The 14320-nt window shown below is 60.5% G+C and overlaps 1 protein-coding gene across 1 annotated transcript in view; it reads left to right on the forward strand.

Annotated features, from left to right (window-relative positions):
- The first annotated feature begins 1352 nt into the window (after window positions 1-1352).
- The window catches only part of PRDM15 (PR/SET domain 15), a 46079-nt gene continuing 33111 nt past the window's right edge, over window positions 1353-14320 (forward strand). The window contains exons 1-5 of the mRNA XM_020284742.2: window positions 1353-1552; window positions 2161-2254; window positions 3688-3841; window positions 5893-6145; window positions 12555-12662. Coding sequence (XP_020140331.2) covers window positions 1516-1552; window positions 2161-2254; window positions 3688-3841; window positions 5893-6145; window positions 12555-12662 — 646 coding nt within the window. The 5' untranslated portion in view covers window positions 1353-1515. The remainder of the gene's footprint in view (window positions 1553-2160; window positions 2255-3687; window positions 3842-5892; window positions 6146-12554; window positions 12663-14320) is intronic.

Consider the following 14320-nt stretch of genomic DNA (forward strand, 5'->3'; position numbering starts at 1 on the left):
GGACGCCGTGTGCACCTCACTGTGCTCTGAGATGTCCCAAACCACGGGAGGAGATGGGGGCTTCATCTCCGTTTCACAGCTCGGAAGTCTGCGGCCCCCAGTGACCGATGTCCAGGTCACCCTGTGAATGGGGGGTCTGTGCCCAGCTGCCCCCCATGCAGCTGGTTCTTGAGGTGACCTCAGAGGATGGGCGGGAAGGAGAAGTGACCAGGTCTGACATCGGCCTGTGTGGGGGCAGGAGGGCCGACCCCGATGTCACGCACCGCTTGTCTCCGAGAAACGCTCCGGGGTGTGCATGGGCGGCAGGCGCAGGCCAGCGGGGGAGGGAGGAAAGAGCTTGCGCTGGACGCGGCTGCCCTTGGTGAATCTATAGCCCAGCGAGGGAAGGCAAAGCAAGACGTGTCAGTGTGGAAACTGGGTTTAAAAAATGGGGGTATCCTTATTTTATTTATTTATTTTTTTGAGACAGAGTCTCTCTCTGTTGCCTGGGCTAGAGTGAGTGCCATGGCGTCAGCCTAGCTCACAGCAACCTCAATCTCCTGGGCTCAAGCGATCCTCCTGCCTCAGCCTCCCAAGTAGCTGGGGCTACAGGCATGTGCCACCATGCCCGGCTAATTTTTTTCTATATATTTTTAGTTGGCCGACTAATTTCTTTCTGTTTTTAGTAGAGACGGGGTCTTGCTCTTGCTCAGGCTGGTTTTGAACTCCTGACCTTGAGCAATCCTCCCGCCTCGGCCTCCCAGCGTGCTAGGATTACAGGCGTGTATAAAACGGGGATATCTTTATTTTACAAATGGAAAGAGATGGCTGTGTGACAAGATGAGAGTCGGGGTTCTTGAAGACGTCCCGGACCCGAGGCCCTTCAGGTCCACTGCGTCTGTTAAAAAGCAGCGTTATTTTAGGTGGGAAGACCTTCCGAGGCCCCCGGCTCCATTCCACAGAAAGAGGGGACCCCGCTGTGTGTTCCCTCTAAAGTGCGGGTAACACCCCACACGGGCTGGGGGACCCCGGGACTGTAGACACTGCGATGTCACTAACGCGGCTCTCTGTGTCCCCAACACCCCGCACGGGCTGGGGGACCCCAGGACTGTAGACACTGCGCTGTCACACTAACGTGGCTCTCTGTGTCCCGAACACCCCACATGGGCTGGGGGACCCCAGGACTGTAGACACTGCGCTGTCACTAACACGACTCTCTGTGTCCCGAACACCCCACATGGGCTGGGGGACCCCAGGACTGTAGACACTGCGCTGTCACTAACGTGGCTCTCTGTGTCCCCAACACCCCACATGGGCTGGGGGACCCCAGGACTTTAGATACTGCGCTGTCACTAACGTGGCTCTCTGTGTCCCGAACACCCCGCACGGGCTGGGGGACCCCAGGACTGTAGATACTGCGCTGTCACTAACGCGGCTCTCTGTGTCCCGAACACCCCGCACGGGCTGGGGGACCCCAGGACTTTAGACACTGCGCTGTCACTAACGCGGCTCTCTGTGTCCCAACAGGTGTCAGCGATGGCCGAAGATGGGAGCGAAGAGATCATGTTCATCTGTAAGTGACCCCGGCCTGTTGCAGGGCGCAGATGAGCCCCGAGCTCGCCGTCTGGGCACGGCCACACCCGCATTTTTGGTGTATAACAGAGAAAAGCTGTTCCTTTTGGAATTGCCTTAAGAAACGTGATTGTGGGAGCCGTGCAAGTCGGGGTGTGGTTTTAGCAGGGTCGCCTTTCTCGGAGCTCCTGGCAAAGGGCGCGTTTCAGGGGGTAGCGCTTGATTCGGAAGGAGATCGGGGGTTTAGAACGAGGAAAGTGTGTTAGATTTATGGTAAGTGGGTTGACACCTGTGGGCTTCATGCATTCTCAGCGTGCGGGGAGGATCCGTTATGGTCACCACAGAGGTGACTGTATGATGCGAGGTGTCCCCAGAGCCGCGCCTTGTCCTTGGGGACGTGGCCCATTCACACCCCTGATATCTCCAGGAGCACCGAGAGGGCCTTTGTGAGTGGGCTCATGCCCCCTCTCGCCCTCCAGTGTTGGGGCGCCCCACGGGCAGGGTCCTCGCGTCCCAGGTTCCTGTCTTAGTGTCCCCACGAGGATGCCGTGCCCCCACTCGGATGCCGTCCCCGCCCCCATTCTCTGACGCTCGGATGTCTGCTCACAGGGTGTGAAGACTGCAGCCAGTACCACGACTCCGAGTGTCCGGAGCTGGGCCCCGTGGTCATGGTCAAAGACTCCTTTGTGTTAAGCCGGGCAAGGTGAGTGACCGCGTGAGCTGCTTTCACGTTCCCAGCCCCGTGTGTCAGACACGATCAACTCCGTGTCGGCTGCGGTGCCAGCTCCCTGGCCTTCGAGTCTGCACGGGGAGAAGGGCAGAGAGACCTGCGGTGGGGATCGGTGGCGTCCGTCCACTGCGAGCCGAGCCAGGGCGGGTCCCAAAGCTCCAGACTGAGTTCTTTGACCCAGCCCAGCATTCCGTGGAGCCCGGCTGTCCCCGAGACAGTGAGGCGTCCACGGGACAGCTGACTGGCCGAGCGGCCGGTGCACCGAGCAAGGGCAGCCACGCTGTAGGTCTGCTCTGCGTCCCGTCCAGGCCTGCGGCTGACACCCACCGGGGGGCCAGCCCAGCGGGCTGCGCTGGGGTGCTGGGTATGAGCACAGGGGACAGGGCAGGGCCTTTGTGGGTTCTGGAAACACCTGCAGGTGGAGGGAGGAGGCCCGTGGCCACGTTTACCTGTGGAGGCTGCGTCACCTGCAGCCCAGAGCAAGTGACCTTGGACGAGGCCTTCTCTTCTCTGCAGCTCGGCTGCCTGTGACATGGAGGAGATGGGTGACCCTGGTCATGACGCTGTTATTCTTTTCTTCTCAGCGTGACTTTATGAAAGAGGTTACTGTTTTTGCCTCAGTGGAGACCTGACCGGGTCTCATCTTCCGAAAGCCCTCAGCGGTTGCCTTTTGCCCACGAATGTTCAGTCGAAACCATTGGTCCCGCAGTTGGCCCCTCCTTGAGGGGTCCGTGGTGTCAGCTGGCCTCCCGCTGCCCCCCGGGGGCCTGTGCTCCGGGCACCCTGGCCTCCGCCGCTGCTCCGGGCGTGTCTTGGGCTCGGCCGTCCTGGCCCGGTGCCGAGGTCCCAGCTGCTGTTCCCGCCCCTCCGCCCCGTCCTGCACGTTCTTCTGCTTTATCAAAAGGGCCACATCCTCGGAGAGACTGGCCCCGTCCCGCCTGGCTGGGAACCCTCCTCTGGTCTTTGGGAGGCCCGTGGCGCGCGTGTCTTTCCCGTGGCACCCTCCATGGGGTTCCTGGTCTCGAGTTCTGTGGTCCTCCCTCCCTGGCCACGTGAGCCCCTTGCGGGCAAGAGCCGGGCCGCCTGCCATCTTGTCGCCTGGTGCTCTGCTCGCTCTCGGGGATTTTAGACGCATCCTTTAGCCAACGCCACTCCAGCGTGTGCTCTGGGCGAATCTTGCAGGGCCTTGCGGTGGGTCTGCGTTGTGTGGCTACAGCCACAGGATTACAGCTGATCAGCACAGCCTCTGTCGGCGCCGTCACCACTCGCGAGGCACTCGGGAGGGCGGCTTCCGTCTCGCCACTGTTGAGAATTGATCTCGAGAGCCGCAGGGTGGGTGAGAGTGGGCTTTGAGGCTGCCCTGGTGGCCGCCCTCTCTCGAGTCTCCCGTTTGGTTCCGTTTCCAGGTCGTCCCTGCCTCCCAACTTGGAGATCAGGCGGCTGGAAGACGGAGCCGAAGGCGTGTTCGCCGTCACTCAGCTCGTGAAGCGGACGCAGTTCGGGCCGTTCGAGTCCCGGAGGGTCGCCAAGTGGGAGAAGGAGTCCGCGTTCCCGCTGAAGGTAGGGCCGGTTGCCAGCGGGGCCCGGAGCCGGTGCCTTCCTGGCCCCCTGCGGGCGTGGGTGCGCTGACCGTGGGGTTCAGTGACTGCCCAGCGCCTCGGAAGCCGCCCTGAACACTGTGCTTCTGCTTGATTTCCAAGAAAATGTTTCTTCTTTCTTTTTTTTTTAGTTTGTATGTTACAAGAGCATCAAACTTAAGTTAGTATTTTATAGTTTTCAATTTGGCAAAACATTAAAGAGTGTATGTAAAATGTATGCAGGAGTAAACCCAAAACGCCGACCTCAGTTCCCTTACGACCTGGCTTGATATTACAGGTTCTGCGAGGTGGCTTTTGCAAGCGTGCGTCAACCTAGATACTGTCGCACCTAGGCAGGGCATACTGCATTTTGCAAAGCTCTTTCAAAGGCAGGTGATGGTACAAAGTTTGGCAGCTCTCAAAATTTAGCGCGTCAGGCTGGGCAAAGACAGCTGTTCTCCACCTGTACGTGAAATTGAGAAAACGAAGTGGGTGTAAACCGCAAGGGGGCTTAGAGTGCTTAAAATGCGACCGTGCGAGCCCCACGGGGCAGGTGAGGCGGGCCGTTCCCCACCCCGAGAGCCTTCCCAGGCGTCCGAGACCAGCACACGGGGAGTGGGGTGCCGCGGACGGAGGTCGGCTGTCCCTGAGACCCTCCAAGGGACAGACAGAGGGGCTCCTGAGCTTGTTTTCTTGGCAGTCCTTTGAAAAACCGAGCTTACAGGGCAGATTTCAGCAGAAAGGGGGAAAGGAAAGGTGCTTGATCTGTTTACAAAAACACAAAGAAAAGACTGAGACAGGCTGTTTCATGTCGAGGAGTGACACAAAGCCCTAGAACCGCGCCTAGGAAAGGCCGCCGGCCGCGTGCCGTCGTTCGTGGGACCCGGGCGGCCGGCGCACACGGTGGCGTGGGCACAGGTCTGGCGTGAGTCCTGTCGAGAAAGTCCTTTGTGCCCACTTTGGTCGTCTTCTGGCGGCTCGATTCTGAAGGTGGCCGTCTGGTGTCGTGCTGTTTTCAGTGCACGCGCCAGTCTCGGACACCTGTCTGCCCAGGGGCACCTGTGGGCCGCCAGGAGGAGGGTGTCACCTGCAGGGAGCACACTTTCCGCAGTGACGGGAGCTCATTAGGCACCTGGTGCCCCTCTCTGTCCCCTCCCCTCGCTCCTGAGGGCTCTGTCCTTAGGGGGCCTCTGCAGGAAAAGCTTGGGAGGGGAGAGATCCCTTCCTATGGTGGGGAAGCAACGATTACAGCAGAAAGAGGGCGACAAAACCCCCCTGTACACACGTGGTTGAGCTGAACTTCCAAATATTTAAGTTCCTCTCCCTGCTCCCTGCCTGCTTTTAATCCGTGGAGCAATAACGCTGTTCTCCAGATGAGGGACCGCTTATAGAGACCGAGGAGCTTGGCTCATGTCACCGTGCACGCTTGCAGCAGAGCCCAGAGTAGAACTCAGGTGTCCAGGTGCTCACGGGGACCATGGGTAGAACTCGAGCGTCCCAGTTGCCACGGGACCATGCGTAGAGCTCGGGTGTCCCTGTCACACCTGGGGCAGGAGCAGAACTCAGGTGTCCTCAGGCCCCCATAAACTGGTGAGAACTCGAGTTCTACCCCTGGGCGGTGAGCAGAACTCAGGTGTCCTCAGGCCCCCATAAACTGGTGAGAACTCGAGTTCTACCCCTGGGCGGTGAGCAGAACTCAGGTGTCCTCAGGCCCCCATAAACTGGTGAGAACTCGAGTTCTACCCCTGGGCGGTGAGCAGAACTCAGGTGTCCCAGCGACACCTGGACCAGGTGTAGCGCTCAGGTGTCTGATGGGCGACACGTGGACCTTTTGCCGTGTCTACTGCTTTTTGCCTGTGACCAGCCTGGCCTGCCTGAGCCGCGTGGTCTGCCGTGACCTTCCCGGCCATCGTGAACACCTGAGCGGTCGTGTGCAGGAGCCCGACACGGCCTCTGACGCGGTACTGTGTACCGGGGTTCCCCAGCACCCCTACACACACACTGGGGGGTAATCGCCCTTCCCTGCCCCCCCAGGTGTTCCAGAAGGACGGGCACCCCGTGTGCTTCGACACGTCCAACGAGGACGACTGCAACTGGATGATGCTGGTGCGGCCGGCGGCGGAGCCCACGCACCAGAACCTGACGGCCTACCAGCACGGCAGCGACGTGTACTTCACCACCTCCAGGGACATCCCGCCGGGCACCGAGCTGCGCGTGTGGTACGCCGCCTTCTACGCCAAGAAGATGGACAAGCCCATGCTGAAGCAGGCCTGCGCCGGTGTCCACGGTACGTGGCGGCCCCCAATCCCGTGGCCACCTTCCTTCACGCCTCGCCCGAGGGGCTGCCGGCCCCTTGGCTGCCGTGCCAGCCCTCGCCAGCGAGACGGTCGCGCTGGGCCTGCCGGCCGGGGTGCAGGCAAGGTGTGGGCGCTGCTCTCCCCCCACAGAGTCGGGTCTGTCTGTCCTCTGGTTAAGCATCCGGGGCTCAGCCCTAAGCCGGGCCACCGCTGGGAGGAGCTCCCGGTTCAGGGCTGCCGCGGTAAATCTGGGTACTTGGCCGTGACACAAGCAGATACAGTCAGGTGCGGCTTAGCGACGGGACACGTTTTGAGACGAGCGTGTCGTCAGGCCATTCCGTCATACAGACATCTAGAGCGCACGTATGCAGGCCAGGTGGCGTGGCCTTCTGCACACCTGGGCTGTTACAACGGCCTGTGGCTCCTGGGCTACACCTGTACAGGGTGTGACTGTGGAGTCCCGTAGGCAGCTAAGACGCAGTGGTAAGTATCTGTGCATCTAAGCATATAAAGGACACGCTAAAAACACGGTGTTGTAATCTTCCAGGCCCACCATCATATATGTGGTCTGTGTTGATGTAAATGTCATATTTTTGTGTACGACCATGCTTAGTTCTGCTCTCGGGACTTTCCACACTTACCCTCCCAACCCTCTGGGGTTGGAGCGTTATCCCTTTTTTTGGATGGAGGAGACAGAGCACAGAGAGGTTGAGGAACTTGCCTGAGGTCACGGCGCAGCAGGTGGAGGAATGGGGGTTGGAACCCGGAATCTGGCTCCGTGTTGCTGTTCCCCTGGCAGCAGCCTCCTCCCGGATTTGGGGCGCGTGTGCGCGCATGTACATGTAAAGAAAGACTGAGCGAAGGTTATGCTAGTGATCTGCCCAAATCCGGCGTTCCTGTTGGAAAAGCAAGTCACAGGCCTGTCCTGCTGACCAGGGTCCGGGCGTGACTGTCTGGGAAGGAGGGAGGGGCTGTGGAATTTGAATCCTATCCGCAGCGTGGGTCTTTCTGTCACTGATCTCTTTACATAACCTGGAGACACCATATGGAATTGCTATTGGACACTTTTTGACCTGCAAGACAGCTGTTTCATGTGGCCCACCCTGACACCACCCAGGGGGCAAACATCGTTTATCGTTGCCATGGAAATTATTTGCTCAGAGGGGAGAGAGACATTGACTGTCCTTCCGACCCCCCAGATGACATAGTTCTCACATGGAAATGGTTTCCTCTTTATTATAAATGCAGCGTAATCCAGAACAGCTCTGTAGAGTAAATTCTTAACATATCTGGAAGGGTCTGTTCTGTCCTGTGTTTGTTTGTTATAAGCGAGGTTGTAAAATGCTCCTGGGATCCCCTAACCTCCTGGGGGGGGTGTGGACCAGGCAGACAGAGCATGAGTGAGTGGAGGCGGCTGTGGGGGATGTGGGGGTGTCCCAGGGCTGCCCTGACAAGCTGATTTCCTTAGATTTCCGTGGCTGCACACAAACCGGGCAGCTTGAACATCAGAAATGTATTCTTTTTGGTCTTGGAGGGCGGAAGTCCAAGATCCAGGTGTTGGCAGGGCTGGTTCCTTCTGGGGGCTCGACCCCCGGCCTCTGGTGGTGGCTGGAGCAGTGGCCTCGGCGTCCCTGGGCTTGTAGCTGAGCTTCTCCAGGCTCTGCCTCTGTCTCCTCCCAGTGTCCCTGTGTCCTCGCCTCAGAAGGACACAGTCATTGGACTTGGGCCTCCCTAATCCAGTCCGACCTCATCTTAACGTGATGCCATCTGCAAAGACCCTGTCCCAAAGGCTCCAGGTGGATGTGGATTTGGGGGGGTCACTGCTCAGCCCGCTCCAGGGCAGGTGAGGGGTGGCCACATGTTGGGCGTCTGAGGACCCTGCCAGGGACTGTAAGGAGGCCCCAGGTGGGGCGGCTCCCTCCAGGTCTGCACGGTGGCACTTTCTGCCAGGACGGTAAAGGAAGCCGAGTGTCGGAGGGTGGGGCAGGGGGTAGCGTCCTTCACAGACGTATTTGCAGAGGGAGACCAAGGCCTGTGCTGGGGGTCTTTTGAGGGTGAAGGGATGGAAAGAGCTTGGAGGCCAGCTGCCGCCAGCCCTGCCCCTGGCCCGGCCCAGGAAGCCCCTGCTGGGTAGGAGCTGCGTGGAAGGGCCGAGGCCGGCCTCACCGAGTAATGTCCCAGCAACCGTTCCGGACCCGGTGTCTGGTGTCTGGGAATCCCTAAGGCCTGGGCCATTGGCAGCGTGTGTGCCCACGACCAGCCCAGACCGCATGTCAAGCCGGGGCTTGGGTTATGAGGCCCTGACCTTGGGGACTCACCCTGGTCAGCGTGTTCTGGGTGACGACACACCCTTCACAGCTCTCAAGGTCAGAGCGGAAGCGTGGTCTGCCCCCGTGTCGGAGTTACAGGTGCTCTGCTTGCCTGGACCGCTGCAGAGCCCTCCGGTCCGGAGCTGGGCTGGAGATGGTGGATTTAGGTGGAAGCGGCCCGGGACCGTGCCGTCCAACAGAGTCGCCTCCTGCCTCAGCCTTTATTATCAGTCAGAGGACCTGCTCTGTGAAATTCGGATTCGGTCAGAAGGCCACACTCAGGGATCCAGATGCCACGTGTGGTGGCCCCGAGGCCGCAGGTTCTCCGCCCCGACCATGATTCCCCCACGCCTCTGAGAACGGAAGGGTTCCTTGCATGGTGACACGGGGACAGTCTGCATGAATGCAGTGCACAGTCACTCTCCTAAGCAGGCTTTTAATCGGGGAAATAAATAAGCAACTTAGGTACTCTAAGGTTTTATAAGTACATTTTAGGACTTTCACTTTCTGTTTTGGGACAAATGGCAAGGGCTGTTTCTGGGAAGAGCAGAGAACACCGCAGGCTCCTATTACCTGGCAGGCTGTCGGGTCCCTTCTTTCTTTCCCTTCTGTAAGAGCTGCCTGTTGAATGCTCACTGGGCCCTCCCGGTGCGCAGGCCCTCACCTGGGGTCCCCCTGCAGGCCCTCACCTGGGGTCCCCCTGCAGGCCCTCATCTGGGGTCCCCCTGCAGGCCCTCACCTGGGGTCCCCCTGCAGGCCCTCACCTGGGGCCCCCCTGCAGGCCCTCACCTGGGGTCCCCCTGCAGGCCCTCACCTGGGGTCCCCCTGCAGGCCCTCACCTGGGGTCCCCCTGCAGGTCATTGGAATTGCAGCAGGGCGGCTGCCTCCCCTCCCCCACACCTGCCTCTCACCCCGCCCCTTCCCTAGAGCCCCTTCTGTCCCCAGGTGTCCTCTCCAGGCACGGGCGGAGGCCACGCACCAGGAGCCCACCCTGGCTCGCTTCTTAGAAACTAGCTCTCAGTAGGTAACGGGACCAGCGAAGAGGGGCCAGAAACACCCGGAAAGCTGGCTCCCGCACGATCCCGGTGGTTCAGATTGGACTCGCAGAGGCCTGGCTTCTGCTCCTGCTTGGTGACCAGGCTTCCTCGAGACCGCGCCCATGGCGGGGGCAGGGGCCCTTTGCAGCCATCACCGCCCCGTGGCCCGGCGGGAGTGGCAGAGCGAGGCGAGTGGCGTGGCACCAGGAACGGGCCCTGTGTTCCCAGAGATGACGCAGCGCTGCGGCCGACTTCCCGGGGAGCGTCAGGGCTCCTAAGACTCGTTGGCTTATTTAGTATTTCTGTCACTTCTCAAATTTGCTTTCAACGTGCGTCTCGGTTATAGAAATCGGACGGTTTTGCAGACTGGCAGAGCCGGCTCCAAACACAGAGAAAAGTTTGATTTTAACCTAAAGGAGCAGTGACGCCTCCTTTTAAAAACTGATTTTATTGTGTTTTTCTGGCGGCGGGTTTGCTTTCCTCACTGCGTATTTTCTGGAGCTCACATCGAGGGTGGTTTTCTTTCTTGACTTGGCCCTGGGCCTGCTGGCAGGTGAGGGAGGCCCAGCGCACCCCTGGGTCCCCACGGGAGGAACGCGGGCCCCAGAACCCGCCCTCGCCACCAGATTGTCAAAGTCACTTTCCAAGGACAAGGCTAAAGTGCAAACACATTTCGGGACAGCGGGGAAGCTGCTGAATCAGGCGCAGCACCGGCATTCTGCCCCAACAGCTGGCGGCACTCCGACTGCCTCTCGCTGGTGTTTGTGAAAGGCCCGCACTGGCGACAGACGTATCGTCACGCACAGGCACGCACACGCGTGGTGAGTGTGCAGCGCAGGGACTTCTGACGGGTGTGTGCAGGTGTGTGAGCTCCACCCCAGTCAGTTGCGGGACGTCCCTTCACCCCGGAAGGTTCTCTCCCCGGCGGCCTCCCCCTCACTGGCGAACGCCAAGCTGTTCGCTGGGATCGCAGTTTCTTTTCTTCCGAAACCCTGCGTTCTCACGTAGCCGAGGCCTTGCTGGCCTGCCGTCTTCCCGCTCGCCTCTGCTTCCCGGCACGTGCTGGCCTGCCGTCTTCCCGCTCGCCTCTGCTTCCCGGCACGTGCTGGCCTGCCGTCTTCCTGCTCGCCTCTGCTTCCCGGCACGTGCTGGCCTGTCGTCTTCCCGCTCGCCTCTGCTTCCCGGCACGTGCTGGCCTGCCGTCTTCCCGCTCGCCTCTGCTTCCCGGCACGTGCTGGCCTGCCGTCTTCCCGCTCGCCTCTGCTTCCCGGCACGTGCTGGCCTGCCGTCTTCCCGCTCGCCTCTGCTTCCCGGCACGTGCTGGCCTGCCGGCAGCTCCTGAGCGTTTTCCTGCCGTCACCGCCTGGCACCTCCGTGTGCGTGTGTGGCGGTAGCTTTCGCTGAGATACTTCCCTTCTGTCGGCTGTTCAGCGATCGGCGGTCAGGAATCGCCTTCTGATGGCTGGGTAATTTTTTTCCTTAAACGTTCTTTCAAAATTGATTTTGGGAAGATGCTGAGTACTTCCCTCGATGAGAGGACAGTCGTCAGACAAGTCCTTCTGCGTAGTCCCCATTACCAGGCAGGGAGCAGTAAGTCGCAGAGGGCTGCCTCTTGTCTGGGGTTGGCCTGACCTACGTGCGTGGGGTGGGGGCCTCATTGCCGGGACAGCAGCCCACGCCGTGGGAAGAAATCCCCTTTGTAGGCCGGGCGCTGTGGCTCACGCCTGTAATCCTAGCTCTTGGGAGGCCGAGGCGGGCGGATTGCTCAAGGTCAGGAGTTCAAAACCAGCCTGAGCAAGAGCGAGACCCCGTCTCTACTATAAATAGAAGGAAATTAATTGGCCAACTGATATATATATAAAAAAAAAAAAAAAAATTAGCCGGGCATGGTGGCGCATGCCTGTAGTCCCAGCTACTCGGGAGGCTGAGGCAGAAGGATCACTCAAGCCCAGGAGTTTGAGGTTGCTGTGAGCTAGGCTGACGCCACGGCACTCATTCTAGCCTGGACAACAAAGCGAGACTCTGTCTCAAAAAAAAAAAAAAAAAAAAAAAAAAGAAATCCCCTTTGTGCTCACGTGGCGGCTTCCCCCTGACCCCTTCCTGGTCCTCCTTTCCTGAACGGGTCACGTGCAAGTGTGTGTTTCCCTCTCTGGAGCCTGAGTGCGTTTGAGTGGGAGGGAGGGACGGGACTCTGACTGTGGTTTCCACGTGTCCACGGTCTCCTCTGGGCCCCTCCAGCCGGCAGAGTCCCGAGTGGGCACAAGAGACGGCAGAGGCTGGAGGGAGGGGTCCTGTGACAGTGCCCTGCGGGTGCCGACCTCTCTCCGTCCTTCCTTTGCTTTTAGAACGACAAAAACTTTCATACGCCCTTTGTGCTTCTTCCTTCTTGTGATCTTACGAGCCCTGTCACTGTCCTCCCTCCCCAGACCCCTGGGGGCGTGGGGCGAAGGGCTAGAGGTGCTGCTCAGGCAGCGGCCACCTGCCCCGGGTGGCTGTTTAAATTTAAATCCAAATCGAATAAAGTTAAAGATTCATCTCCCCCAGGGCACCAGTCTGTGTTCAGGGGCTCGGCTGTTGGGCTCTGTTGGGCAGCGGGCTGGGGCGGGCGGACCGGGCACAGGGCCAGTGCAGGCTGGCTGTTGGGGTTCCACCGTCTCTTATCCTATGAGCCGATGCTAGATTGGGGGATGAAATTTGGATATTTAGGGTGCATTATTTTTCCTGAAGTCATATAAAGGGATGGGTCTGGTCCCACCGGGCAGCTTCTTGGAGGAAATCCCATTTCCACGACAGGCGAGAGAGGACAGCCCCCGCCACAGGCTGCTCTCCCCCACGCCCTGGGCTCAGGCTCCTCATCTGTGACATGGGGATAGTCGATGTGTGAAAACCCTGGAACAGTGCTTGGAACTTGAGAGTGCCCATTTCTCCCTTCTCCTTCCCCTCCTCCTCCTCCCCACCCCCCACCCCATTAGGACTGCCCCTCTCCTCGGGGCGGGGCCTCATGGAGACACAGGTGCGATGATGATCACCTGGTCTCCTCTCTTGTCCCGCAGCTGCAGGTGCCCTGGAGAGCAGCGCCCCCGCGCCGGTGGAGCCGGAGCCCAGCCCCTGGGCCTGCAAGGTGTGCTCCGCCTCCTTCCTCGAGCTGCAGCTCCTGAACGGTAAGGCGGGCTGGGACGTCGCGGTAAGGCTGGCTGGGCGTCGCGCAGTCTGTGCGGCTCCTGGGCGGAGCTCCCTGTGCCCACACCGCCGCCTCCCCAGGGCTGTGGGCGTGCCGGCGCTGTCTGTCTCTGCCCCCCGGTTCAGCCTCCTCCGGCTTAAAGCTTCCGGCAGACCCCTCGGCCTCGACAAGTGTGTGACTGCGCTCGGCTGTCTCACAGCGCCACCTTTGTCGTCCCAACCTGCTGTCCCTTCCTCTGTTTGCTTATCTACTCTGGTTGTCGCACCAATTTAAGGTGTCCAGGGGAGAACCGAGTGTGCGCCCACGTGGTGCGGGGCCCCGAGAGCCTTCTGTGATGTCCCGTAGCGAGGGCCTTTGCCGCATCCGTGTGCGGCTGGCGTGTAGTGACGGAGACCAAAGCCAGACACGCTGGCAGGGCCGATACGTGGGTAACAGTGAGTGGCTTTTTGTCACGTGTAGAATGTGCTAGGAGCGGGGTTGCAGGCAGTGCGGCTGTAACCGTGATCGAGGCAGCCCTGGGCTGGGGGCGCAGGCCTGGCTGGCCTTCTTCCCCAGGTCAGCGGCCGGAAGGTTCTGGAACCTGTGAGAAGGTTCCTCCCAGGCGGGTTTTAGTAACAAGGAGACGAGTGCGAGCGTTCCACGGAGGAGCCTCGGCGACTCGGCAGGGGCCGTCCGTCTGCTTTGGGAAGGGACAGACTGACTAGCCCTCTGGTCACGGCTCCCAGCACGTCCTACCGGTCTTGGCTGTGAGGACTCTGCTGACGTGTCGTTCTGCGCCTGCTCGGCGGGGAGGGTCTGTGACTGTCACCGAGACGTGAACGGCAAGGCGGCTGCCGGGTGTCAGGAGCCAGGTCTGCGAAGACGCCCAGAGTCGGCGGGGCCCGCGTGTGAGACTGCACAGCGCGGGCAGCACCGCGGCGAGGTCATTTAGGCCACGGAGCGAGAGAGGCTGCCGTGTGTGTTTGTTCTGTGCTCTACCTGATGGCTAGTTCTGAGTGAAGAAAACAGATTCCCCACCTTGGCAGTCGGATCTACTCGTCCCCATCCGCGTGCGGCTGTGAACTTGGGCGCCGTGTCCAGTCCGGCCGGCGTTCCCCGAGGCCGACTCAGTGCCGGCCCCTCTCCTAAGCACGTCGCCGAGGGAGCCCAGGGACCCCTCCCAGCGGGCGTCCGGCGCAACGCGACTCCCGCGCCAGGGCCGAGATGACCTCGGCGGGCGACTGAATCACCTGCCGAAGCCGTGCGGCCAGAGTGTGGCCGGCGGGGCTCAGACTCCGGCCCGAGTGGTCTCGGGCGCGTCCGTCTCTGCAGCTTGTCTCAGGGGGCTTGTTGGCGAAGGAGGGGCCGTGCAGAGGGCAGGACCCTGGGGGCCGCCTGCGAGGGGCGAGGGGCCCCGTAGATTGGCACTAAGCACGGCCCCTGGCCAGGTGATGCGCCTGTCTCGAGTACACCTTCCGGAAGCGGCCCTAGCTGCGGTCTCACGGGGACAAGGCGGTTCTGATCCGTCTCATTTCATGGGGTCTGAAGCTGCCAGGTGTTTGCCTGAGGCAAGGAGACCTGGCCGTGTAGTTTCAGGATCAGACTTGGCCCGTTTGCTGTCTTTGAGGAAGGCTAACGTCCAAACCAAGCCAACGCTTG

This window comes from Microcebus murinus, chromosome 1 (genome assembly GCF_040939455.1).
Source record: "Microcebus murinus isolate Inina chromosome 1, M.murinus_Inina_mat1.0, whole genome shotgun sequence".
Taxonomy (NCBI): Eukaryota; Metazoa; Chordata; class Mammalia; order Primates; family Cheirogaleidae; genus Microcebus; species Microcebus murinus.